The sequence below is a fragment of the Phocoena phocoena genome, chromosome 15 (assembly GCF_963924675.1).
Source record: "Phocoena phocoena chromosome 15, mPhoPho1.1, whole genome shotgun sequence".
Taxonomy (NCBI): Eukaryota; Metazoa; Chordata; class Mammalia; order Artiodactyla; family Phocoenidae; genus Phocoena; species Phocoena phocoena.
The window spans coordinates 66,268,872-66,295,902 of NC_089233.1; the positions used below are offsets into that span (position 1 = coordinate 66,268,872).

Genomic DNA, 27,031 nt, shown 5'->3' on the forward strand with positions numbered 1-27,031 from the left:
CTTCCCTCCAATCTGAGGTTTAAGAGGAGAAAGCCCTGGGTTTGGGCCCCATTTCTGCCATTACATTCTCCTGGAGAGGCTTCAGCCTGGGATTGAAAGAATCCTGGGTTCCACTCCTGGTGCTGTTATGTGATCAATTTTTTTTTGACGATTTATTTATTTATTATTTATTTTTAAAATTTTTGGCTGTGTCGGGTCTTAGCTGCAGCACGTGGGACCTTCGTCGAGGCATGCGGGATCTTTGGTTGTGGCGTGCAGGCTTCTCTCTTGTTGTGGCCTGCGGGTTTTCTCTCTCTGGCTGTTGTGCGCAGGCTCCAGGGCGCATGCGCTCTGTAGCTGTGGCACGTGGGTTCCAGAGCGCGTGGGCTCTGTAGTTTGTGGCGTGGGTTCTAGTTGAGGCAGGCGAGCTCAGTAGTTGTGGCAGGTGGCCTTAGTTGCCCTGCTGCATGTGGGATCTTAGTTCCCTGACCAGGGATCAAACCCACGTTCCCTGAATTGTAAGGCAGATTCTTTACCACTAGACCACCAGGGAAGTCCCTGCTATGTGTTCTTGAAGATTCTCAGTTTCTCCATCTTTATAGTGGGGGCAATGAAGCCCATTTCACTGGGAGTGAGAGTCAATCGAATTAATGAATGAGGAAATACTTCGTACCCAAGACAGCTGGTCAACCCAGGATAGCCTAAATACCACCTCTGAGTGGGAAGGAAGTGAGAAGTAAATTAATCAGGCAATAAATAAATAAATAAAAGGCCACTTCCTCCAGATAATATAGGCGGGAATGAGCTAGGACGGGGTTTCGTCCTTCTGCCGTGCTGAAGGCAGTGCCGCAGGTCCTGTGAGGGCTGTCAGTTGTGCAGAAACAGTATTTGTAAGTGCGCGACACTTCAGGGTGCTGAGCATAGTTTCAAATAAACTGTATTGTTGCTGGTGACCACAGGCCCCAACTGGTGTGCTGCCCGCCATACTATTGTAAAGGGGTGTGCAGGACGGAGTAAAGACAGGGGTGGAGGGGTGGAGGGAGAAGCTGTCCTTCGGGCTCTAACTTCATTCTCAAAGTTGGGGTGCTGTCCACAATGCGGGATCCACCTGTGTGTGGTCTGGAGACGGATGTGGGCCGTCTCAGGCGCTGACTCCCATTCGGCAGGGGCGAGGGAGGAAATCAGAAGGTCAGTCCTTGGTGCTGAACCTGCCCATCTAAGAGCCCGCGGAGGTGCGGTCGGTGAGCTTGAAAAGATGGGTGTCCGTGGGGCTTCCCTTGTGGCGCAGTGGTTGAGAATCCGCCTGCCAATGCAGGGGACACGGGTTCGACCCCTGGTCCGGGAAGATCCCACATGCCGCGGAGCAACTAATCCCGTGCACCACAACTACTGAGCCTGTGCTCTAGAGCCCGTAAGCCACAACTACTGAGCCCGCGGGCCACAGCTACTGAAGCCCGCGCGCCTGGAGCCCGTGCTCCACGAGAGAAGCCACCGCAATGAGAAACCCGCGCACCGCAACAAAGAGTAGTCCCCGCTCACCACAACTAGAGAAAGCCTGTGTGCAGCAACGAAGACCCAACACAGCCAAAAACAAATAAATAAATTTATTTTAAAAAAAAAAATGGGTGTCGGGGTTAACGCTGTCCTCCTCCGTGGTGCTGAAACAGCGGCGGACACGGCCGTCGGGAATGATGCCTGGCAAAGCACAAGGGATGAGAGCAGGAGGGACCCTGTCCGGGAATCAGGGACTTAGCCCCAGACTCGCTGTGGGGCCTCAGAGAAGCTACTTCTCTGATTTAATGTGCTTAATCTTCTTTTAAATGGGGCCACAGTAGGTCCGCCTTGTGTCTGTACTGAAGGTCTGTCCCAGCAGCCCCAGTGAAGCAGTTGGAGAAGGAATCGGAGTATCTCGTTGCATTCCTGCTCTTGGGAATGAAAATGGCTTCATTCACCACCACCTCCTTCCCCCTCACCACCCGCCCAACATTCCACTATGCCCATCTGTCCGAGGAAGGGAACCCTACAGTCCAGAAGGGGGCGATCCAATCCACTGTGCAGGGCCCAGCATCTCTAAGCTAGAAGAAGACCCAGCAACTAGCCTGCCTTACGCCCACTATTACAGACACGAAAACTGAGTCCCAGAGAGGGGAACAGCAACAGTAATAACTATTGAGCTCCTACCACGAAGGCGGCATTATGCTTACCGCTTTACCCTAACCCTAACCCTAACCCTACACACACGATTTTGTAAATCCTCACCAGGATCCCTGAAGGCAGCTATTATTCCCACTTCTCAGCTGAAGACCTTGAAGCTCAGACAGGGGTAGACACCCGGACACGATCACACTGGGAGCCAAAGGCAGGCAGGTCTAACCAGGTCTCCTGTGCCTCAGCCCAGGTTCCCATCCTACCTCAACCTCACCTCCACCCCACCCCCACGTGCCTCCCTGACTCCGGCACCGCCCTGCTAGCAAAGTTGAGGAGACCCTCCTGAGCGCGCTGGGTCTGGCGGCTGGTCGACTGGTTTTTCTCCTTTTCCCGATGGAGAGCATTTCTGTTTCTGAAGCCAGCGGTGTTATGCTTTGCAGGAACCGGGTCCCTGGGGTGGCTTCCTCCACCCCATCTCCCCCCCCCCCCCGCCTGCTCTCTCCAGCCGGGGAAGTTGCGGGTACCGCTTTAAAAATCCCAGCCTGGGCAAAACTTTGATGATAAATCAAGAGACAGATCCCTCCGCCGCCGCCTCCTCTGGGCGGGCGGGAGGGAGTGGGAGGGAGGGGGTACGGCGGCAGCGGCACCGAGCTAAGTGGCCTTCCGCGGAAGGGAAGAGTCCCGCAGTCGGAGACGGCCGGTAGGGCGTGCGCTTGCTAACCGCAGCCGGGGCTGGGCCGGGGCTGGGCCGGAGCCGGGCGAGGACTGGAGCCGGGGCCAGACCGGGTTCATCGGGCGAGGGGCAGCAGCCGCAGCGGGGCAACCAGGCCGCACAGGGCAGGGGACGGCGGGCGTGGTGTCTGCGGTCTCCTGAGCCCCGATGTGAGGCGGCGGCGCCCCCGGCCCGAGCGCGCACCATGGGGGCCCTGCTCGGCGTGGCGCTGGGCGCCCTCCACTACCTGGCACTTTTCCTGCAACTCGGCGGCGCCACGCGGCCCGCCGGCCACGCGCCCTGGGACAACCACATCTCCGGCCACGGTGAGTTGGGTCGCCGCCCTCGCGGACTTCCACGCCAAACCCCACCCTGGGCCGCGCGGCTCCAACTTGGCCGTCCCCGGGCTCGAACCCGTGCTGACGGTGGCGGGAGTCCCGGGGCGCCCCCTGCCGGGTCTATGGACCGGCCCTGGCTCCCTGGCCACCCCTGCGGAGGAGGGGGTACCCCCTATGCCCCTCTCGCGGAGGGCTCTCTCCAACCCCCCCCCCCCCAACTCCCTGCGATACACACACCTCCACGACCACACACATATTCACAGCCACGGACACACAGCCACACTCACTGCTTTCTCACACTCACAACTCCTTCCCTCACACATCTCCAGACACCATCTCAGATCCCCCTTCTCACTCATATGCTCACTACACACACAGCAGGCACTAGGGCTGGAGCACTCAGACCCTGCCAGCTGGCACCCAAGCGCACAACTCCTGCCTGCCCGCCTGCCTGCAGACACACTGGCATATACAAACACTTTGTGAACACACTTTGCTCACCCACCGCTCTCCGCCCATCTGCCTTTCCCCTTTGTGGGTTTAACCCCACAGCTGTCCTTGTCCCTTCCTTCTCCACACCTCCCCCACTGGGAAAGGTCCTGGGGGACAGAAGACCCCACCTCTTGAGAACTGGTAGCCTGGGCTGCAGCCACCCCTGTCAGGTGGGTGGCATCTCGGGGACGAAGGCTTGGTGGGAGCCCCTCGAAGACATTGGAATAGTTGGCATTGTTGCTTCCAGCCAGAGGCATGGAAGGGGAAGAGGGAAGCCAGGAGCTTTTGTCTGCCTCTGGGGAGGCGGGGGGACAGGAAGCCCCTGCCATCCCTCAACAGGGTACCCACCCGTCCTCATCTTTGACCCTGGAGGACTGAAAGGTGGGAAATCTCAACTCAGCCACTGTGAGAGCCAGGGAGCAAGAGAACATTCCCAGCACTGGTTGCCTGAGTGTCAGAAGCTCCTTCTAGCCCCAGAGGAGCCCAAGTTGGCAGTAGAGTTGGATTGTCTGAAGCTGGCAGCTCTGGGGGCGCCCCTTGCCCCCATGAGCCAGGCTCCTTCTGGTATGGGGACCAGGGCATAGATGAAAATGGAGACGCTTTGTCCATCCATCTCTTCCCTGCAAAGGCTTCCAATCTGGTAGGAGAGGCTGCAGCACCAGTGCTGGGCACTGTATGCCCAGGGCTGGGGAGAGGTTTGCACAAATGGCAGAGAACTGGGTGATTTATTCTGATGGAAAAGAGTGAGGGCCATGGTAGTAGGTAATCAGAGAAGGCTGCTGGGGCATGATGTATGAGTGGAATTGCTTCGGAAGGTAGGGGGCGCTTCCAAAGCCCTTCTCAGGGACTCTGCTTTTGGGAACCATGACTCCCTGCACCCTTCTTCCTTACCATGTTAAACAGAAACCGCTCTGTGTACCATTTACGTACCCTTCTTATCCTTCATCTAATTTCTACCGACCTGGCTGCAGTGGTGGTAAATAGGGGAAGGCTTATTTTGATCTCTAGTTTACAGATGGAAAAATCAAGGCTCAGAGAGGTAAAGGGACTCGCCCAAGGTCACACAGTGAGTGAGTGGTTGAGCTGAGACTGGCCCCAGGGTCTGTCGGGCAAAGACACTGCTTTTTCCAGGACATTCATCTCCCTGTCAGATTCCCTCCCGTTCAAGGGAGACTGGGAATTCCTCCTTCCGCTCCCCTTCTGGCTCTGCTCAGTTCGCTCAGTTCCTTGGCACAGTTGGAACTTACACTAGGAGGGTTTTCCAAGGAAGGGCTTTCCTGAGTTTGTGGTCCCGAGACATACAAGGACTGGGTCTCTGAGGCTTACCATCATCCTGTCGCTGAATCACCAGACCCCTAGGATCTGGGTGCCACTCTGTCATTCCTGAGGCCCCAAGGTGACCCCCCCCATAGGAAAGCAGGGTTTGCCCTTTGTGTGCCTGCCCCCTGGTGCCAGGCGTGCTTAGGGCACAGCTCTGCCCCACTAGCTGTAACGTCCCTGCTGAACCCTGGGGAGGGCCAGCAGAGGCCCAGAGGAGGGGTTGGATGTCAAGGACACAGCACTGGCTGCGGGGGAACCTGGCTTCTCTTAGTGACCCACCATGCAGTTCTGGGCCAGTGAGTCACCCCTCTAGGGCTCGTTCTGTCCCCCAAGAAGCAAGGAGGCCAGGCTGCTCTGCAGGGACCAGACTGCCATCTCCCAACACTGCCACGTTCAGAGTCACCAGGTAGTAGATGCCGAGGAGCCCCCGTGCTGCCCCTTTGCCAGGCCAAACGCCCGAAACCACGGGAAGGGTTTGGAGCCACTCACTTAATCACAAAAAGAAACCGTTATTAATGATAGTGAGACACGGCGGATAAGTGGGTCATGTCTAATAGCCGTGTGTGTTCACGAGGAGAATACCAATTTAATAAAAGCTATGTGTGCCGGAAAAGCCCAGAAATTGCTGTTTAGCAGATTGGAGCCTCATCATTTCATTATTCCTGGGCTCCGCGTGTCCTCCGCTGATGCAGGAAACGTGCCGGGGTTAGGCAGGTGTCTCTGCGTCTCGGGTAGGGGTAGGAGGCTGGCAGCGGGGGTCCCGGGGAGGAGTCCATTGACCCCAGCCGCCTGGTGGCTGCTCACCTCTCCAGCTAGGTCCCAGCCCAGCCGCCAGGCTAACGCCTTCCGCCTGCTCGCCCCGGGGCTTGTCACAGGGAAAGCCCGGGGTCAGATGGGTCCGCAAGGACATCTATCTCGCTTCCCCTCTCCCTGCTACCTCCACTCAGTCTGCTTCGCAGAGGGCTTTTTAAAGGCATGAGGAGTGAATGGGGAGTGAGTGGTACCTGCCTCTTAGGGAGCCCTCAGGGAAGTGGGAGGCGGGGGTGGTGATGGTCAGTGTCTATGCCCAGTAGGTATTCAATTAATGGCAGCTACTTTGATTTTTCCTCATCAGACAGGGTTAGCTCATTGCCATGAGCACAGCGGGTGGGAGGAAAGAGAGCTGACATTTATGAACTGCCTACTGTGTGCCGGGTGCTACCAAACCCCTTGCCAGTGTTAACTCACTAAGGCTGACATTATTCGTGCAAGGCTGGTGCTGGACATATGAGGAAACAGGTTAGAGAGGGCCAGTGACTTGCCCAAGGTCACTGAGTCTGTACAGAGAGCTGGGGAGCTGTGCCTACACTGAAGGTGTGTCTGGCAGTTATGCTCTGGGCCTTCCTCCTCCGGGACAGCCTTGAGGCAGGCTTGGCCAGTTGTGTGATGGGTCTCCTTCCTCTGCCCAGCTCTGCCCAAGGGACTCCCTTCCACTTCCCCAGAGAACTGGTAAGGCAGTGGGTTCCACCAGGAGGAGCCAGTAGCTCAGAAAGGTGATGGGATCTTGCTGAGGCCACATGCAAGTCAGAAGCAGGAAGCTGGATTAGCCTCCTTCTCCAGGACTCTTTCTAGATCTTGTCCACGGCAGGCAGGATCTTGTCTTCTTTTTTTCTGGCCGCATTGCACGGCGTGTGGGGTCTTACTTTCCCCAGACCGGGGATCAAAGCCATCCTCCCCTGTGGTGGAAGCTCCGAGTCTTAACCACTGGACTGCCAGGGAAGTCCCCGGAAGGCAGGATCTTTATGAAGATCTCTGTGCACCTCTTGCATTGCAATCACCCAGGGAGCTTGTTAAAATGCAGATCCTGGGGTCCTCCCCAGACCCATTGGCCAAAATGATTGTTGATGGGACCCTGGAATTTGCATTTTAACAAGCTCCCGAGATGATTACCAAGCAGTCTGGAGTCTGGGGGCCACTGCCTTAAGTATTCACTCAAACCTGATGCGACGTGTAGGGATGGGAAGTTGTCTGGTGCCAGGGGCTGCTGGATTGGTCTGGTTTTGCAAGGGAGGAAGAAGTCCAGGCTGGAGCAGGTATGTGGACCCTCAGAGGAGCCCCAGGAAGCCTTACACTGCAGCAAACATGCATCCTCCCGCCCCTGCACTGACACACACACACACACACACACACACACACTCACACCCTAAATTATTAATACACCCTGCAGCAGACAAAGATCCTGGTTTGGCCTGGCGCTTTGTCCATTGAGTGATTCACTGTCCTGAGGTTTTCTCTGTTGCCAGGAGGGAGCAGCGGGGCGCTGGGGGAGGGGACGGGGGCCGCCGGGCCATTTGGCAAACAGCCTGCGCACTGAAAAATGACTCTGGCTTTCTCGCGTTCCTCAACGAACTATAGGTATCTCCCTATCAGTAAGCTGGCTAGTTTGGTGGCTGGGAGATGGAGAAAACTGAGTGCTGTCTTCTGAAGGTTATGATGTTAAAAATGTGTTCGCCGTTGTCTCCGGTGATTATTCTATCAATTACGCCCGTAGACACTCCGCCTTGGGCTGAGGGTTTCCCGGCCTCCGGTAGGGAATTGACCCTCGCAAGCGGTTTTCCCCAAGTCCTTCACACCAATTGCTTTTGACACTTTGCCTATCAGCGGCTCCCTCAGCCTTTTCCCCAAGCAAGGGGAGCCACAGGCAGCCGGCAGGACGGGGAATTTGGCTCGCTGCCACCCTGACAGCAGGGGTGTTGGGGAAAGTCTCCTGTTGACAAACAAGTGGGCAGGATGGGGGGGTGCCAGGAGAGTGGTCCCTTCCCACCCACCAGCCACCGAGGCAGGAGATAGAGCGCTTGGAATGAATCACTAAGGCTCAGGCCAAGCCAGCAGGACCTCTGGGACCATCTCCTTCTACCCGTCTAACAGAGGGGAAGACCAAGGCCACGGGCAAAAGAGCGTGTGCCCAAATTGCATGGGAGGTTAGTGCTTGGCTTTTGGGATCACCTGACCCAACTCGATACAAAGAGAGTGAAAATTATACGCAAGCAAATGTTTATTGTCATGCCAGGGCCGTAAATGGCATTGTCTCATTTGATCCTCATAAGAACCCTAAGGGGAGGGGACTTTCCCTGGCCCGATGTTTTCATGAGGAAACTGAGACGTGGTGAGGTTGAAGGCTTGCCCAAGGTCACGCACCTAGCAAGTGTTGGAGCCCAGAGCGGAGCCCAGAATGTGGCTCCAGGGCCCACACTCACAGTGCTGTTGTGTCCCAGAGAGGACGAGGGAGAGGCCCAAGGTCACGAGACTTCCTGTGGTGGAAGGAGTGAGCATGGTGACCTCCACATTCCATGCCCCAGCTGTGCAGCAGGAGACATGGCAACCCCCAGACCAGGACCCTGCCTCAGTGACTTTCCAGCTTCCTTTGGAGGTTGAGAAAAATCATATGCGTAAGGAGAGGAAGTACGTGGTGTGAACAGTGATGTTGGCACCCACGTGAGGGGCAGGTGTCAGAAAGAGGGGAAAGGGAACATGAAGCAACCCCACCTCCTGGTGCCTGGCCATGACCTTGGACTTCAGGGACTGAACCGGCTGTTGAGGGGGTCGTGGGAAGAGTCTCTCGGCCCCTAAGGGGATTTGGGGCCAGCTGGCTATACAGTGGCCGGCATCCGGCCACTCTCACCACTCCCATTGTAATGACTGGGGGTACAGGTCAGATTCCCTTGTGTCCTGGTACCCTCCACAATGCCCAGCCTAGGGAGGTGGCAGGGAATGACTGAATGGGTGGCAAGGAGGATAAGGCAGAGGTCTAAGGTCTGAAATTCTTCAACTTTTGCTCATTCCAAGTCAGTATTGTTTTAAACATTCACGTAATTTTAATTTCATTAGAAATCCATGTTATTAGTAGAAAAATCACAAAACTGGAACCCCTCCTCATCCTTATTGACCACAACAAGGACATCTGGGGTGGGTAAGGCTGATTTCACCTTGCAGTGGGTGGACTCAGGCCCAGTCCCTTGGGGTGCATATGAGATGCTGCAGCCTTGAGGGTAATGGGGTCCCAGGATGTATCTTCTTCTCCCAGACCCCAGTGAGATTCTTCCAACAGGAAAAGGGGCAGTGATCTCACTGGGGGAATAAATCCGCTCCTTTCCCAGCTGGTGATCCTGGGATCCCTCTGGTACCTGCTGCTGTGGAGAAGGGAAGTGGGGATGGGGGGGCAGAGGGGCTGCTCCTCCTCCGGGTCCCCCTGCCCACCGCTGTGTCCCCTCCCCTTTCTCGAAGCCAGCAGAGGACTCAGCTCCACCATACCCAGTTGAAACCCTTCTTTAAGAAGCCCCCGGGGCTTCCCTGGTGGCACAGTGGTTGGGAGTCCGCCTGCCGATGCAGGGGACACGGGTTCGTGCCCCGGTCCGGGAAGATCCCACATGCCGCGGAGCGGCTGGACCCGTGAGCCATGGCCGCTGAGCCTGCGCGTCCAGAGCCTGTGCTCCGCAACGGGAGAGGCCACGACGGTGAGAGGTCCGTGTACCGCAAAAAAAAAAAAACACATAGTGGGTTAGTTTATAGAAAAACACAAACGACATACTAGTACGGTTGGTACCCAGGCCCATCTGTGTGCGGGGATGACTGGACTTGGGGGCTGCTGGCCTGCAGGCCAGCCCCTCCCATCTCATGCTCCGTACTCCTCACACTGGGAACTGCTGGCCTAACAGGGGCTGCTGCCATTTATTGGAAGCTTGATCATTCCTTCCTTCCTTCATTCCTTCAACGAATATCAGTTGAGAACCTGCCATGGACCAGGCTCTTTTAGCCACTGAGGACATATCAGTGAAGAAGACAGTTAAGGCTCTTGCTCAGACAACTAAATTTATAAGATACATATAAGTATAAATTGTGATGAGTTAAGAAGCAGGGATGATGTTCAGCCTGGAGAAAGGCGCTCACTCCTGGAGCAGTTAAGGTACCCAGTGGTGAGCTCCCCATCACAGAAGGTATGTAAGCTGGACCAGTTATTAGCTGGGGATGTCATGGGGGTTTTCCTGCCTTCTTTCCCAAAGGAGCAAAGACTGGTGAAGTGGCCAGAGAAGGCAGAACACAGTGGGCGGTTAATAAGGATGTTTTACCCAGCAGTTTAGTGGTGGGGCTGGGACAAGGGCTTAGGTGGGCGGAGCTCCGGACTCCAGGGATGCCTGGTCCCACACAGGGAACGGACGTGGTGGGAGTGGGGCCTTTGCTGCTCCCCATGTTGAGGGGTGGGGCTAGTGACTCCTTTGTCATTTCAGCCCCCAGTTAAAGTGCCAGAATTGGGGCAGGGAATGGAACCTGGGTTTTTATCCACCCTCCCACTGCCTCCACCTTCTGGGTGGCTTGGCACGTCCCTGCCCCTCTCAATTTCCCCACCTGAACAGTGCCGAGTTCTCCTAAGCTCTAAGCATCTAGAATACCTCCATCTGTATCCTCCCAAGCGCTATTCTTTGTCCTCCAATCAACAGGTGAGGATGGAGCCGACGGTGGCGTGGGATTCCGTCCAGCACACGGTGCTTCGCTCTCAGTGGCCTTTCGGGCTATGAACCAAAACACCAGCCAGCACTCATGGGGGATTTTCTCTGTGCCTGCCACTTCCCCCTCCTCCTCTCATCTAATCCTCACCCGGCCTGTGAGGAGGGCGCTCCCATTTTACAGATGAGGACACTGAGGCTTGGGGGATGATGCAGTTTGCCTGAGGACACACAGATGTTAGATGGCAGAGCCAGGCCTGAACCCAGCTTGTGGCTCTTCACCCGCTCATCTGTCCTTTCCCGGCTGCCAAACCACCTGGGCTCGTGGGCAGGTGCTTTGTTCCGCAGCGGCGCCCTGGATTCGTCAGATTCTCTCAGGGTCCGTGATGCCAGAATGCTGAGAAGGCCCGGGTCTGGATGAAAGAGCCCAGGGCTGAGAGTCTAAGCTCCTGGATCCAAGTCCAGCATTGTCAGTGGGGAGCAGCGGGGGTGTGGGCGCGCCTGCCCGAGTGTTCTACTGGGGGGCTGCTGTTTTTGTCTGAGCCGGAGTCTAGAGTGAATGTTCGGGTAGGGTATTTGCTCACATGCAGTTGGAGGAGCTGTGGCAGTGGGGGAAGGGGCCTGGGAGGTCCTTTAGCGGGCTGGCCTAAGGGGCCAGGCAGGTGCCCTCTGCCTTTGCATCAGTACCAGCCTCCCCCTCCAAGCTGGTGCCCTTGGGATGCGAGGCGTGGAGGCTCTGGGAGCATCTGGAAGGTTAGAGCCGGAGCCGGGAGGGGGGCCTCGCTCAGAGCCATCAATTAGGGGGGCTGGCATTGCCCATCGGTGGTACATGCTTGCCTTCCCCTCTTCCTCCAGATCTCTCTCCGTGGGTTTCTCTCTCTTTCGATCTCTATCTCTGTTGTTCAGTCTCTCTCCATCTTTCTTTGTCCCTTTCCCTGTGTCTGCTCTATCCCTCTCCCTCCCTCTTCTCATCTCTCCCACCTTGGTCCTCCCTTTCCCTCTCTCTGTAGACACACACACACACACACACACACACGCATGCTCCTCTCTTCAGGGGACATCTCAGGATTACACACACACAGATTCTGTGCATGATGACGACACCCACGCCGAGCAGGCACCCAAGAAATGTTGGTTGAATGCATGAAGCGAATAAACGAGTGAATGACCACGTGGGGAAGCTACAAGGGACGCTGGATATTGTCTAGACTAGTGGTTCCTAATTTTTTTGGAGGTCGTGATCTTCTTGAGAGCTGGAATGTTGATGAAACCTGGATTGTTTCCTCAGAAAAATGCCACATGGTTTTGTCCAGCATCGGAGGGTGTGTTGCCCCCAAAGCCCACCTGTGGGACTCCAGGGAAGCAGCCTGCATTTCACTGGGGAGGTAACTGAGGTCCAGACAGGAGCCAGGCTGGCCCTAGGACACAGGGCCGGTGTGCAGTAGAGCCAGGCTCTGGAGTCCTCCCCCCACTCCCCCACACAGTGCTCTCGTGACCTGGAAGAAGCTTCATTCACTTTCCTGGCAAGTTCTTGGTGAGTGTCTTCAGGGGGTGAGTACTGGGAGAGATAATGGAGGACAGTCAGCCAGAGGTGGGAGCCCAGGAAACAGGGCAGGTGAGCCATTGGAGGGAGGTCTCTGGAGGTTTCCAGCGAGAGTGGTTGCTGTGTCCTGGTGCAGTCAGGGACGACTTCCTGGGGGAGGCGGACTCCTTTTCTGCCTGTATCGGGGACCATCAGGGCTGAGAGGAGACTGGTGGTCAGTAGGGAGCCTTGCCTGACTGCCTGGGTCTGGGAGGGGCTTCATTTGGAGAGTCGTGTGCGCATATCCGGAAAAGCAGGCTGCAGCTGGAGGTACTGAGAACAGGCTGGGAAGCTTGGTTTTGATTCCCGGGGCAGGGGCAGCCCTGGAGGGTTTCTGAGTGGGGAAGGCACAGGGCGTGGCTGGCGTTTGGGTGGGGATGGCCCTGTGAGTTGAAATGGGGGCTCAAACAGGACTTGGAGGCTGGAGGGGCTAGCGGAGAGGAGAGACTGTTTGCCGGGGGCTGGGGGGCTGAGTTTCTGGGCTCATAGGATGATGGGGCTGGTCCAGGTGTCCAGGGCATGATGGGAATGTGGGCTCGAAAGGAGATGGAAGCCCGTGTGTGTGTGTGTGTGTGTGTGTGTGTGTGTGTGTGTGAAGGTACACTCGCTTCCTTTCTTGAACACCCAAGTTCCTCCCTCCTCAGAACCTATTCCTGAGCAATTTTCTCCCCTTGGCAGGCTCTCTTCCTGCCTCTCCTGCATTCTGGTTCTCTGCATCATGTACGTCCTCAGAGAGGCCCGTGACCTCCTGTCAGAAGCTCGTCATGGGCACCCCAGCAGGCACCCCAGGCACCCATCAACACGCCCATCTTGACCAGGAGGAAACTGGGGCTTAGAGAGGTGTCTGGGGCCCCCCACCTAGTTCAAAGCAAGGGAGCAGAGCCCAAACTTTGTTTTCCCCCAGCCTGGCATGTTAAGGGTGTCTCTGGGGTTGGGGGGGTCTTAACTGAACCCCCCTTTCTTGGACATCTCAGGCTTGGTTCCCGGCTGAGGGCGGAGAAGGCGAGAGCAGACGGCAGGGTGTCTGTTTTGCTTTGTGAGGTTTTAAAAAAATCGTTTCCGACCTTCAAGGCGGCAGCAATTACGGCTGGCTCGCTGGGGAGCTGTTGGCTGCCTGTCAGCGGCCCCAGGAAAGGGTCCCTAATGGAGGCCCGGCGGCCAGAGCACATGGTAGTGGAAATAGTGCTCAAAACAAAGCCACACTAATGGTCTCAGGCAGGCAGAGGAGAGGGAGGGGGAGGGCGGGCTGGCTGACAGCTGACAGGAGGGCCTGGGGGGGCAGGGGCCCTGAGACTCACCAGCTGGTCTCCTTATGCCCCCCAGAGAGCCCCAGCAGTGGTCACTGAACTCCAGCTAGGTTCTGGGTGCCCCAAGCCCCATCCCAGCTCTGCTGCTTTCTGTCAAGTCCCCTTCCAGGCAGAGGGAACAGTAAGTTCAAAGGCCCTGGGGTAGGGCAGAACCCCTTCAACTAGGGCTTGTTTGGTTCTAGAATAGTCCTTGTGTTTAAAAGGCCAGGTCAGGCTAGTCTTCTAGGTGAGGAAAAGGGAGGTGGGAGCCTTGGGGAGGCAGGAGGTGGACCAAGACCCCCTGAGAGAGGAATAGCAGCCTGGTCATTGCCGTCATGATAATACTCCATGGTATGTATGATCCTGTTGAGTGCCCACGATCCCCATTCTACAGATGAGGAAACTGGTGCTCGGAGATTTGCCTACCTCGAGGAAGTGCCGTTGCGGTTCAAAGCCAGGCCAGCTTGACTCCAGAGCCCACGTGTTTACAGCTGCATTCTTGGATTTCTCAAACACAGTTGGACAGGAGTAGGAGGGTCTGGGACGGGGGCAGGAACGAGGTCCCACGTGGGGCCAGGTGTAACCCAGGCCAGGCCCTGGCGGGGAGGGTGTGGAGGAGGGGCAGCACGGCCACTCTGCTCTCTGCCCCTGCCTGCTGGGCACCCTGAGAAGCTCTGCTCTGGAGCATCCCAGGGGGCTGCCTCAGTTTTACCTCTCCAGTTGGTCTCTGCACCTGGCTTTCAGATGCCCTTGTCTCTGCCTCTCCCCTTCTGCTCTGTTCTGCATGGCCCTGACATTGCTCGCTCTTCTCTCCTCTTCTCAGTGGATCTGGGGATGCTCCTTTCTGGGGTTCTGGGGTAACCGCTCATACTATGGCTGATGCAATCTCCCTATGCTTCCTCCATTCGCCCCCTCTCTGCCTGTGACAGGCATTAGGGATGGGTACACGCCTGGGCTTTGAGATCAGACACTGTTGGGCTCAAGTTCTGGCCCCCACTCAACCTCTCGGAGCCTCACTAGCCATCGGTGCAATGGGCTTACCCCACCGGCTTTGCAGGATGTACAGATGAGGATGAAAAGAAATGGCACCTGCACAGACATCAGGATGCCTATTTGCATTCTCCCGTCCCTGGCTGCCCGACCCTGTCCCCGCCTCCCTGCACATTCCCACACTTGCCTTTCTCCCTCCCAAACCCTTTCATCCCCTGTGGCCCAGATGTGTGGGAAGAGGCGGCAGGAATTCCACTGGGGGAACCTGCTCAACTCCCACAATCCTGCAAGTGCCAGAATATTTTCACTCTCCTTAAATCTCCCTAGATTTGTAATTCCACTGCTGTCTCCTTCAATGTGCGCTGGTGACCTGGGGAGGCACTCTGCCCGCGGCCTTAGGTGTCAGCACTGCCCACCTGGCTGTGTTGGGGCTGCCTGGCAGGGGACCTGGGCAAGTCCCCACCTTCTCTGTGCCTCAGTTTCCTCATCTGTAAGAAGACGAGGGTGATAGTGGCTACTTCCCAGGTCGTATTGGGGATTCAGTGAGATATTTTATTAAAGAAACACCTCTACAAAATGGAGTGAAATCTGATATACGCTACAATGTGGATGAACCTCGAAAACATTATGTTAAGTGAAAAGAGCCAGTCCCCAAAGACCACATATTCTATTATTCCATGCATGTGAAATACCCAGAACAGACAAATCTATAGAGACAGAATGCAGATTGGTGGTTGCCAGAGGCTGGGGGAAGGGGGAGTGGCTGCTTAGTGGGTAAAGAGTTTCCTTTCGGGGAGATGGAAATGTCTTGGGACTCGTTAGAGGTGGGGGTCTTACCGCATTGTGACTGCACCAAACGCCACTGACTTGCACACTTTAAAATGGTTAATTTTCTGTTGCGTGAATTTCACTTCAATTACAACTAAATGAATAAATAAATAAAAAGGGAACATCTTTATAAGCACATTCTTGGTGTCAGGCAGTCACTTTATAAATGTTAACGCGTTTAATCCTTACAGCAGCCTTATGAGGTGGTGGTTATTATTACCCCCATTCCAGAGATGAGGAGACTGAGGCACAGCATCTCCAGGCACTCCGCACATAGTCAGTGCTCAGAAGTGTTAGCTGTTTTAATTGTTATTGGGTGGGTCATCAGCCAGGGCTGGGCAGGGGCCCCACCTGGGTGAATGTGCTTGTGTGTCCCTAACACTCAGCAGTGAGTGGGCGTTGAGGCCCTATTGTGTCCCGAACACTGAAACAGGCTCTTCACCTGCGTGAGTTCATTTAATCCTCAAAAAATAAGCCTTTAAACAATGACACATGTGGGAACCGAAGCCCAGAGAAGCGCAGCAACTTACACGAAGCCACACAACAAGTCAGGGTGGAGCTGCAACTTGGCATCTGCACCTGTAAATCCTGGGCTTCACCCCCCCCCCCAGCCCCTCTCTTTCCTCTTGGTCCCCTGCCCCTTTCGCCAACACATCAACACTCCAGCGTGCAGAGCATGGTCTGAGGAGCCTGAGGCTGCAGAGGTGAAAGCATCTTCTGATTGGATCGGATGGAGGCCCTTGATGAGGGGTTCTCCCCATGCAGGAGAGTAAACAGCTCCCAACCAAGGACAGTATTTCTTTGATGTCTCCTATTTCATTCAAAATGCATGAATTCCGTATTCTATGCCATAATATATTCATGTTTGTTTTAATACAAAAACAGTGCTCTGTCCCCACTTGGGGGGAGGGAAACCAATGCCTCAGGAAGTCACTGCCCTGGTCTGAGCAGCACAGCACAGAAGGGAGCCCTCCATTCATTTCTTTGGTCATTCATTCTACTAGCGTGCATCCGGGCCTCCTCATTCCTGAAATGGGTGTTAGCCCTCCCCATGCGCAAGGCACACGGAAACTGACAGTGAATCAGACAGGATGCGGCCCCGTATAGGTGAGTGGCAGGAAAGGCTTCCAGGTCTATGGGCCAGAGTGAGCAAGGTCTTGGAGGTGCCAGCTAAAGGTGAATCGTGGGGGACTGGGCCAGCGGCCAAGGAAGCCAGAGCCGGGGACGGTGGTGGCGGTGGTTGCCCACTGATGCCCACTGGTGTCAGCTGGACCTGCATCCCAGGCCCTTCTGATCAAGAAGAAAGTTTCTGCTCGGTGCTGCTCTGAATTTAACGCCTAACTCTCGCCGGTCTCCCCTGTTAATGAGAGGAATGGGGACTGAGGCTCGTAGCCTTCAGCAGGCAACCTCCCCTGGCTAGAATTTACGAACGCTGTTTGGTTTTCGTAGTGTTTATTTGTACTGTTACCCTCTCTTTATGGCACGTGTTGCTGATTTTCCATTTATGGCAGTAATAAAAGTCTCCTTTTAAGCTGAATTTATTTAGTAAAAAGGGAAAGATGCTTTCGAAAATAAATATTAAGTAAATGATAGTGCAGGTGGTACCAGGATCCTACAGAAATGGTAAAGGTGGTCCCCCAAAGGTTGGACTTGGGAAACTCTACTTCTGGTATGCCCTTTCCTGTCCTGAACACCCCCAGCTGTGCAAACCCCATCAGTGTTTAAGTCCAGTCATGTCCCCACTTCCCAGAAGCCTGACTCTCCAGGCAGACATGGGCCTGCCCTTTCCTCTCTTAGCACATGCATCTCCATCCAGAGCTTCTGCGTGCAGCTGTGCCCTGCACATCTCTGTGCACTATGATTCATGGCTCTGTGAATGGTGCACACCCTGAACAACTGTATGTGCCGATCCAGGCTCAGTCCCAGCGCTCGTCCAGACTGTTTTGTGTGTTTGTCACTCCTGCAGAGTGTGGGCCCCTTGAGAGTCAGGGCGTGACCTAAGCCTCTTAAGAAGCCCAGCACAGGGCCTAGCTCAGGGTAGGAGTCCATGAAATTTGATCTCTTTCATTCCTTCTGCAGGGAGCACTTGAGCCCCTGCTGTGTGCCCAGCTCCCCCCCATCTTCCCAATAAGGCATACTGCAGTTCCTCAAGCTTTGGTACAAAATGCATTCCCTGTCACTTCTTGAGAAGGGGAAACCTGTCTACTACAAGATGAAACAGCCTTCGTTGACTCACACCTCGATCCCTATTGCTGCAGGCCTCCTGCCAGAAGCTGGGGGCTGCCCAGGAGGAAACAAAGAGAACCTCAGGTGCCTCCCCTGGGTCCATCCCAGGGCAGGTGCCCTGCACCCATCCCTTCCAGCCTCCTCATTCCCTGGAGGCTTTTCCATCCCACTTATTTAGGTTTTCCTCTTACGGACATTTTACATCCCCTGATTTCAGGAGCTCTGTGAGACTCGCCTGTGAGCTGGGGCTTCCTTGTAAACACTCCCTCTGCAACCCTTTTCCCTATTCTGCCTCCCAGCTGGGAGTTCCGGGGGCTGCAGGCCTTCCTGACCCTGTGTCACACACCCTTTTGGCCCTGGCACCCTGCTGAGCTGGGTACAGAGCAGCCTTTCTGGAAATGGCCCTCAGTGAGTCACACTTTTTATTTTTTAAATTTAATTTAATTTTTAAAATAAATCTATTTATTTTATTTTTGGCTGCGTTGGGTCTTCGTTGCTGCGTGCGGGCTTTCCCTTGTTGCGGCGAGCAGGGGCTGCTCTTCATTGAAGGCTTCTCATTGCGGTGGCTTCTCTTGTTGTGGAGCACGGGCTCTAGGCGTGTGGGCTCAGCAGTTGTGGCTCGCGGGCTCTAGAGCGCAGGCTCAGTAGTTGTGGCGCACGGGCTTAGTTGCTCCGCATGTGGGATCTTCCCGGACCAGGGCTCGAACCCATGTCCCCTGCATTGGCAGGCGGATTCTTAACCACTGCACCACCAGGGAAGCCCTATTGATACATTCTTATGTTTATACTACCTTCTAAATTGAGTGTGGACCTAACTGAACAGCCATCTCAGTTTGGACTGGCTGTGTTTCAACTCTCCATAGCCACATGTGGCTCAGGGCCACCCTACTGGACAGCTCAGATTTAGTGGAAAGTTGCCTTGTGGCACAGATCCCTGAAAACACCGCTGCAGGGCTGGGAAGCCACGGGAGGTGTTTTTTCAAAAGTTGTGGTTAAGATACGCATAATGTAAATTTCACTATTTTAACTATTTTTCAGCAGACAGTTCAGTGGCATCAGATATAATCAGGTTGCAGTGCTGCCGTCACCACTATCCACATCTGGGAATGTTTCATCGTCCCAAAGTGTAACTCTGTACCCATTAAACAATGACTCCCCCATCCACCCTCTTCCAGCCCAAACATTCTGCTTTCTGTCTCTGTGAGTCTGACTACTTTAGGAACCTCATGGAATCAAACAGTATTTATCCTTTTGTGCCTGGATTATTTCACTTAGCCTAATGTCCTCAGGGTCCATGCATGTTGGAGCATGTGTCAGAATCTCCTTGCTTTTTTTTAAGACTGAATAATATTCCACTGTATGGAGGGGCCACATTTTGCTTATCCATTCATCATTGGAGGTTTTGAGTAAGCGGATGCCATGTCCTCGTCACAAAGTTAGGAGAGGGAGCAAGAACCTCTTGCCGATTAGGGCTGCCCACTTTCAGTGGATGCAGGAGAAACTGAGTTCCCCATCTCTGGAGGTGTACAAGTGGGATACAGACGTGTGGAGCCTGGTGACTGAACTCAACCTGATAATTCAGAACAAATTCTGATGGGAGCTGATGGACCCCTGGGTCTTGGTAATGCCCGCTGGTCAGACCCAGGTTCAAATTCCAGCTGTGTGTGTGTCTAGGGCAAATGATGTCACCTTTCTGAGCCTCATTTTCCTCATCTGTCTAATGGGAGTGAGTGGGTTAGAGACTGTTAGAGACGATGTCTGCACCGTGCTAGGTGTGAAGTAGGTGCTCCGTAAATGGTGGACGACGATGATGATGACTTGTGGCTGCACCACGCGGCACGCAGGGTCTTAGTTCCCCGACCAGGGGTTGAACCCATGCCCTCTGCGGTGGAAGCTGAGTCTTAACCACTGGACCACCAGGGAAGTCCCTATTATTATCATTTTTAAACAAGGCTCCCTGGGTTTCCCTCCTTTCCTCCTTGGTTCACACCATCCCTTTTATCCTCCTTGGCTTGTCAGTATCCACGCCTCCTTCGGGGCCTGGCTGAATGACCAGGCCACCTCCTCCTCCCTCCAGAGTCCCCTTCTCCCCCAAGTAGGAGGGACCTCTCCCCTTCCAATGCCCAAACCATGGCTCTTAGGACATACATCACTTTCTCCCTCAGGCCGTCTGAGCTGGTGGGGGTCTCAGACCATGAGGTACAACCCCCATGGTATACAGGAGCAATCTGAGGCTCAGAGAGGGGGAGAAATTCTCCCAAGGTCACACAGCAAGTCTGTTGGCAGAAACAGGCTCAGTCCCTCTTCCCCAGCTCAGTCCTGTGCTCCTGGCAGTTATCTGCACACAGCTTCTCCCTGGGGGGAAGGGGCTTCCTTGGGGTGGAGCCCAGACAAACCTTCGTGTTGCTGCCTCTGGAACAAGAAGACTCAGATATGCCATCAAATGTCTAGAGCCTCGGTTTCCCCACTTGTCCTGAGGATGCATTGCCCCCATCACCACTGAGGTTGGAGTCAATGGGATCCTGAGGGTGCCTCCCCCAACCCATTCCACCAAGTGCCTCCAGGCAGGGTCTGAGGGGATCAGAGCCCACCGTGGCGAGGAAGAGCTGGTGGCTACACCTGCAGACAACTCTCCTGGCTCCCGGGAGTTCTTGGAGCTGGGTTCTCCCTCCATTCTCCCAGCCAGTGCCCCTCCCCACTCCAGCTCAGGACCATCTGGCCCACCTGGGGATGGGGGGAGCAACACCCCCTCTGGAAAGCCTCCCTTGATTGCCTCAGCCTGGGTGAAATGCCTCCTCTGTACCCACCCAGGCCTTTACGCTCAGAATAAAACAGACTCCCCACCCTGTCCCAGAGGAAGGGTCCTCTCCAGGACCTTCCAAGGCAGGGTTGGCCATTTGGGACTGTTCCTTTTTAAGAAAGAGCCCTACCACCAAAAAGAGTTAGAATTCTCTGGGAGTAGCATGGTCTTGGGAGTCAAACAGTCCTGGATTCAAATCCAAGCTCGGCCGCATGGCCTTGGAAGGGTTACCACCCTGTGCTGGGCCTGGGCCGCCTCCTCTGAGCAATTGGGACGTATGAGGGAGAGGGGAGCTGAGGCTGGCACGGCGTCACCACCTGCCAGCACACCCGCCATACGTGGCAACTGGGCAGTGGGAATGTGGCTAGCCTAAATTGAGATGTGTCTGTAATCATGTAAAATACATGCTGGATATCCAAGACTTAGCACAAAAAAGAATGTAAAATATCTCAAATAATTTTATACCTGTTGAAATAATTTTTTGATATCTTGGGTTAAATAAAATAAACGATTAAAATTAATTTCATCTGTTTAAAAAAATTGTTACTTTTTAAAATACGGCTATAGAAAATTTTAAATGCCGTGTGTCTTGCCTGCATGGCTTGCATTTGGTGTCTGTTGGACAGTGCCCTCTAGAGGACAGTTATCGGGATCCGGGTTGGGGGATAAGGGCTGTGTGTTGGGGGTGAGAGGGCCTGAAGCCTGACCTTACTGACTCCTGGCTGCTGGGTAGGCCCAGGCCAGATACTGCCCGCTCTGAACCTCATTTTCTGCATCAGTAAGAAGAGCTGGTGGGCCAGGGTCAGGGTTTTTCAGTCAACTGGGGGAGCTTATGGGCAGGGGGAGGCTGAGTGAGGGTAGACGGAGGCTGGCCCTTCCCCGGCTCACCCTCACGGAAACCCCACCCAAGGACATCCCATCTCTGCCCTTCCTTCCACCCGTGAGACCCAGATGTACCATTTCCCATCCTCCTGTCGGACAGATGTGCTTCCTCCACTCAGCCATCTCTGGGAGGAGAAGGGCCGTGGCTGAGTCACGCAGGCCCAGGCTCCAGGGCTGGCTTCGCCCTTCCTAGCTCTGTGATCCTGAGATGAGCAAACCCCCCACCCCCCAGTAGCTCTGGACCCCCTTTCTCCATTTGCAGGAGGGAGAAGTGTGGGTACTTTCTGAATCCCATTGCTCAGGCAGTGGCACCTGGAGAGGGTCACAGCTGTGTCCCTCCCACTGTCTCTTGGTCAGCAGGGTCACACTGCCGGTTACCTTGGATCCAACTAGGGGGCCTCACCACTCTCCTTCCTCTGTTTGCAAAGGGTACCGGGTGGGCAGGGGCCCGGATCAAAGCTGAATCTGGCTGTCCCAGAACCGGGGGCCAATGGCTCGCTCTGATCACCTCCCAGCCCTCCTGGTGGCTCGGTCCTCGGCGGCCCCCTTCAGTCCTGCTTGAGTTGGCAAGTCAGCATCAGAGCAGGCATGGAGGGCTGAGCCTGGCCTGGGACCCTCGGACAGGGCCCCTCCTGCCTGTGGACGCTGCTCCACCACTGACCAGCCAGGTCTGCTCATTTGTTTATTCAAGAAGTATTTATTGAGCACCTACTATGTGCCAAGCTGGGGATATATCAGTAGACAAGACAGGCACCGCCCCTGCCTCCTAGAAGGGAAAGCAGACCATAAACATAAATATTAGCTGTGCTGTCCAATACAGTAGCCGTTACCTACAAGTGACCATTTACATTTAAATTTAAATGAATTTAAAGGGAATAAAACTTAAAAATCAGTTCCTCATTCACACTGGTCATATTTCAGATGCTCAATAGATACATGTGGCTGGTGGCTACTGTATTAGCTCAGATATAGAACATTTTCCTTGTCACAGAACGTTCTAGTGGACAGCACTATTAGTATGTGGGAAGGGAAGAGGGATTTGAAGCACTGGGTTGGGGCAAGGGATGCAGTTTTTTGTTTTAAATACGAATTCAATTTTGCAATTTTCATTTTAAAAAATTTTATTTATTTGTTTATTTTGGCCGTGCGGCTTGTGGGATCTTATTTCCCCAACCAGGGATCGAACCCGGGCCCTTGCAGTGAATGCGCCCGAGTCCTAACCACTGGACTGCCAGGGAATTCCCAGGGATGCAGTTTTAAGTGAGGTGGTCAGGGTAGGCCTTGCTGAGGAGGTGACATTTGAGCAGAGTCCTGAAGCAGGGGAAGGAGGGAGCCATGTGAGAATCTGGGGGAAGAGCCTTCTAGGCAAAGGGAACAGCACGCGCAAAGGCCCTGAGGTAGGATCTCAGCTGGAACGTTGGAGAAGCAGCAAGGAGGCCATCGTGTCAGGAATGGAATGAGCAAGTGGAAAAGTAGCTTGAGGACAGAAAAGACAGGGATTGATCTGTGTTTTGCCAAATTACCTCTGGCTGCTGTGTTGAAAATAATTTGTCGGGGAGCGGGCAGGGAGGTCAGTGAGGAGGCTCCCCCACTGTTACGGGTGAGAGGTGGTGACGGCTGGCCCAGCGTGGGGCAGTCGGAGTGGGCAGAAGGGACCAGATTCAGGAGATGTTCTGGAGGCAGAACCCATGGGATTCCCCAGAGGTCGAAAGGGGGTGTAAGAGGAAGAACGAGGGAGGCAAGGGCAACTCTACAGCTTGGGGCCTGGGCACCTGGAAGGCAGAGGCGGGTGGGCGGGTACCTTCTTCCAGGAGCCTGCTGCCCAGCTCTCAGCTGACCGCACACCACGCCTGGCTTGTGTTCAGTAACTCCAACAACACCCATTCTTATTAAATGGGCCTTGTTATGCAACAGCGGCCAGTCCCTCCCGAACCTCAGAGGATGTGGGCAGCCTGAACGCATGACCCTGGAGGTCAGGGATGTCACAGACTTTCTCTTAGCCCAGAGACTCGTTGCTGGAGTCAGGCTCCACTTGGAAACCCTGTGTGCAGAGCAGAAAAAGCAACTTATCAATCCTGAACCTCCCAAAGCCCTCGGGATCATGGGGAGGGGGTGGAGGGAGGTGGCCCCAGAGCAGGACCCCCGCCCCCAGTCAGACTCTGTCCTCCTCCTGCCCTGAGCTGAGCGGTGCCTTGAGGGACCACCGGGGCTGCAAGGTGGGCTTGTCTGCCCGCTGGGTCGGGGTGTCTGGCGGGCTGCAGCAGCAAGGTGGGCATGGGATGGGGGCACTGATGGATGCAGCATTCCCTGGGTGACCTGCCTGTTGCCAGGTGTCTTTCCAGGGTGAGAAAATCTCTCCTGAGAAGATGAAAGGATTCTAATTACATCTCAGGACAGTATTTGTTTGGAGAGATGAGTGTCAGAACATATGGTGGGGAGCGGTGCTGGGCCGCACTGAGCGGGGATTTGTTTTCTCTTACCTGCCAGCCTGGTGGGCATGGCAGTGGGTGGGGCTCCTGCTGGGTCCCAGGTACCACCTGCTCTGGGATTTGGTGGGCGAGCTGGACCCTGTTGGAGGGATGGGAGGCACATGTGTCTCCCACCGCCTCCTGGGGCTCTTGAGAGAATGGAGGATATATCACACCTACGAGGTGCCAGGAGATGTGTAGCCACAGGAGAGCTGGTCCCTGTTCTCATGCAGCTTGCACAGGCAGTGCAGGCAGTGAACCGATACAAGACCGTGACCATTCCCCAGGCAGGTGGGAGGTGGGGGGTTGAGGGGAACCTACCCACGTGGAGAGGGAAGGCCTCTCTGAGGGGACCAAGTTTCAGCTGAGCTTTGAGTGACTTGCTGGATGAAGAGGGACCAGGGGAAGAACATTCCAGGCATTGGGAACAGCGAGGGCAAAAGTGAGGTGAGAAAGTGAGGCATGTTTACAGGACAGAATGGAGACCAGGGGGAGGTGGGCAGGGCTTGCCCCCCAACCTGGTGCAGAGGGGACCCGAGGAAGGGTTCCGAGGGGGCCGGCGGGGGGTAGGGCTGATTTGGTTTTGCAAAGACGGTGCTGAACGCTGTGCCCTGGGGTGGGGAATGATCCAGGATGGGGGCAACTGGAGAAATCGGGGAAGAACTGATGAAAACAGCAGCTTCCTCCCTGGCCTCCTTGCTCACACCTTCCAACCAAGCCCTCCTCGGATCCATCGCTCCCTTCCCGAGAATCTGGTGCCCGCGGGCTCCGGGATCAAGGCCCAGCTGTGTGGGGCCTTCGGGGCCCCGGGCCTACGCCTTCATCCCCAGGTCTGGCCAGCTGCCGCCGCACAGGCCTCTGCGCAGCCTCGCGGAGCTCGTCTAGGTGCCCCACCTGCAGCCAGGCCACACCCGCCCGCAGGCGCGGCCGCTCCCTCTCTCTCAGCTCCAGCCCCCGCACCAGCCCCGGGCCGCCGGCCCCGCCGTTTCCTGAGCCCCGGCCACCCCTCCCCCGGTTTCTCCGCACAGCCCTGTTCACAGAGACGCCCCACGACATGACGGCGCGGACGGGCGAGGACGTGGAGATGGCCTGCTCCTTCCGCGGGAGCGGCTCCCCCTCCTACTCGCTGGAGATCCAGTGGTGGTACGTGCGGAGCCACAGGGACTGGACGGACAAGCAGGGATGGGCCTCGAACCAGGTACCGCCCCTGGGGAGACTTCCGAGTGGGGCTGGGAGAGCCCTGGCCCACCCACCCCCGGGGAGGAGTGTGTCTCTGCCCCTCATCTCCTCGGAGGGGCGTGGGCCCCGGCTATGTTCGTCCTCTGAAGCCCCCAGCTGTCTCCTTCCCTTTTTCCCGGAACGGAGGCCTGTTTGTGGGGAGGGGCAGGGGGCGGAGCCAGGCTGAGCACTTGGGATGGGCCCAGTAAGAAGGGCCTTCCAAGGAGTAGAGTCCCTCCCTTCGTGTACAGGTGGGGAAGCAGGCCAGAGGGACAGAAGCTGTCACACACACGTGTACATGCATGCCTTTCCACATACGTGCAGGCACACGAGGCCGCCCAGTCACGGCACACACGTTCACCTCTGCACCCGTACACGCTCCCACGCACACACTGTGCCAGCCTGCGGCGGGGAGCGGGGGGAGGGGGTGGCGGAGTGCAGACGCTATTGGTGTCCCCGCCCACGTGCCGGGTAAGCACCATCCCCTGCCACCAGTCCCGCTGCCAACACTGCTGAGGGTTTTCTCTGGACAACAGAGCCTGCTGGCCAGCAAGGCAGGCTGGAGGAGCGCCCTATCAATGACTGACGGGAGTTGGAGGGTAAATACCCCAGCTCCCTTGCTCCTCGGTTGGGATAACTGAAGAGCATCCCTTTCCCCCAGGTGCCCAGTGGGAGTAAGTTCCAGTTGCCCAGGGGGGTAACTGGCTTGATGACATACCCATCATTGACTTCCTTCCCTCTTTTGTCTCACTCACTCATTCCTCTCCTGATGTTTCCTGGGATCACCTACCAAATAAACCACTTGCACCTGAATCTTTGTCTTAGGGTCTGCTTCTGGGGGAACAAACTAAGACACTCTCATTCTTACGCTTGTGTATATGTAAATGTTATGCAAACACATATGTGTCTGCCCACCTGTTCACTTATGAGCACTTACATGACGCACCTTCGTATGCACATACGGGCATGCTCACACATTCTTGCATGTTTCATGAAATGGCCTCTAACATATTCACAAATATATATTAAACTCACCTAGCTCCTGGAGGTGTCAACCCCCCAGCACACAGGCTCAGAGGACTCCAGAGGTCAGAGAAAGCCCTTAGGCAAAGAGTTGCAGGCTTTGTAGTTGGATGCCTCTGGGGTCAGCTTGCCGGGGGGGGGGGGGGGGGGGGGGGGGGGGGGGGAGGGGGGGGGGATAGTATGTGGGCAGGGCTCCGACAGCGTCTGCTGCAAACACTCCTGAAAACACAACACATTCACAGATAGAGAGATGCAAGTGTACAGACAGACACTCCTACAGACACACCAAGCCCGAATACCGTTTTTGCCTGTTCACACGTACCCTCCCTGTATATCTCTAAATACCGTATATATCAGAATGTGTAGCACATGCACAGTCAGTTTTATAGGCACCTCCTTTATCTTCCTTTGCTCTGACTCACCTCCATGCCCTGAGTGGACATAGAGCTGAAGGATCCCAACCTCTAGACCCGTAGTCCTCAGAGCATCGCTTGCGGTTATGAGAATCTTAGCCATTGCTCGTATCCCCACCCCGTGATCCTAACACATTGTCTCTGTTTTCTCCACCCTCCCGCTCCCAACAGCTAAAAGCATCTCAGCAGGAAGACGCAGGGAAGGACGAGACCAAAATAAGTGTGAGTTTTGGTAATGACTTCTCACAAGGGCTCTAATGGAGGACACAGCTGTAATTAAAAAAAAAAAAAAAAAAAAATCCAGTTCAGCAGGGAACTTGGGCAAGAAGATGGAGGAGAAGGAAAAAAGAAGGGGGAAAAATTGGCCTGGCTCTGTTTTTTAAAAGCCAGAGGTTTTTCAAGTTCATTGAATGACAGGCACAAACAAATGACAGGGGGAGAGAAGACGCATTCTCTCCTGTTGGGGCCAAGGCTGTGTGCATCCCTGATGCTTCATGTCTGTCTCAGCAGCATTTTTTATTTGGGGAACCAACAGGGTATAATGAGACTGAGCCGGCTTTTTTTGGCCCATCACGAATGACTGCTGTGGCATCTCATGGTCACTTGGGTCATCTGGCTCCAGATGTGAGGCAGGACAGGGGGACTACAGCTGAAGGATTTCAAGACTGGCCGGGCCTTCTAATGCATTGACTTATTTTATCGTTGCTCCATCTCTATGGGGAAGGGCAAGCTTTCACCCATTTTACAGGTGAGGCAACTGAGGCTTAGAGGGGTCAAAGCCTTGCTGGAGGTCGTGACTTGGCTGAGCTGCCTCCAGCTTTTTGTCTTCAGGCTACGCTGGAGCCC

The 27,031-nt window shown here is 55.3% G+C and overlaps 1 protein-coding gene across 1 annotated transcript in view; it reads left to right on the top strand.

Moving 5' to 3' along the window:
- Positions 1-2,810: 2,810 nt before the first annotated feature.
- The window catches only part of VSTM2L (V-set and transmembrane domain containing 2 like), a 34,064-nt gene continuing 9,843 nt past the window's right edge, over positions 2,811-27,031 (top strand). Inside the window, exons 1-3 of the mRNA XM_065893088.1 lie at positions 2,811-3,165; positions 24,560-24,729; positions 26,357-26,407. Of these exons, the coding sequence (XP_065749160.1) occupies positions 3,045-3,165; positions 24,560-24,729; positions 26,357-26,407 (342 nt within the window). The 5' untranslated portion in view covers positions 2,811-3,044. The remainder of the gene's footprint in view (positions 3,166-24,559; positions 24,730-26,356; positions 26,408-27,031) is intronic.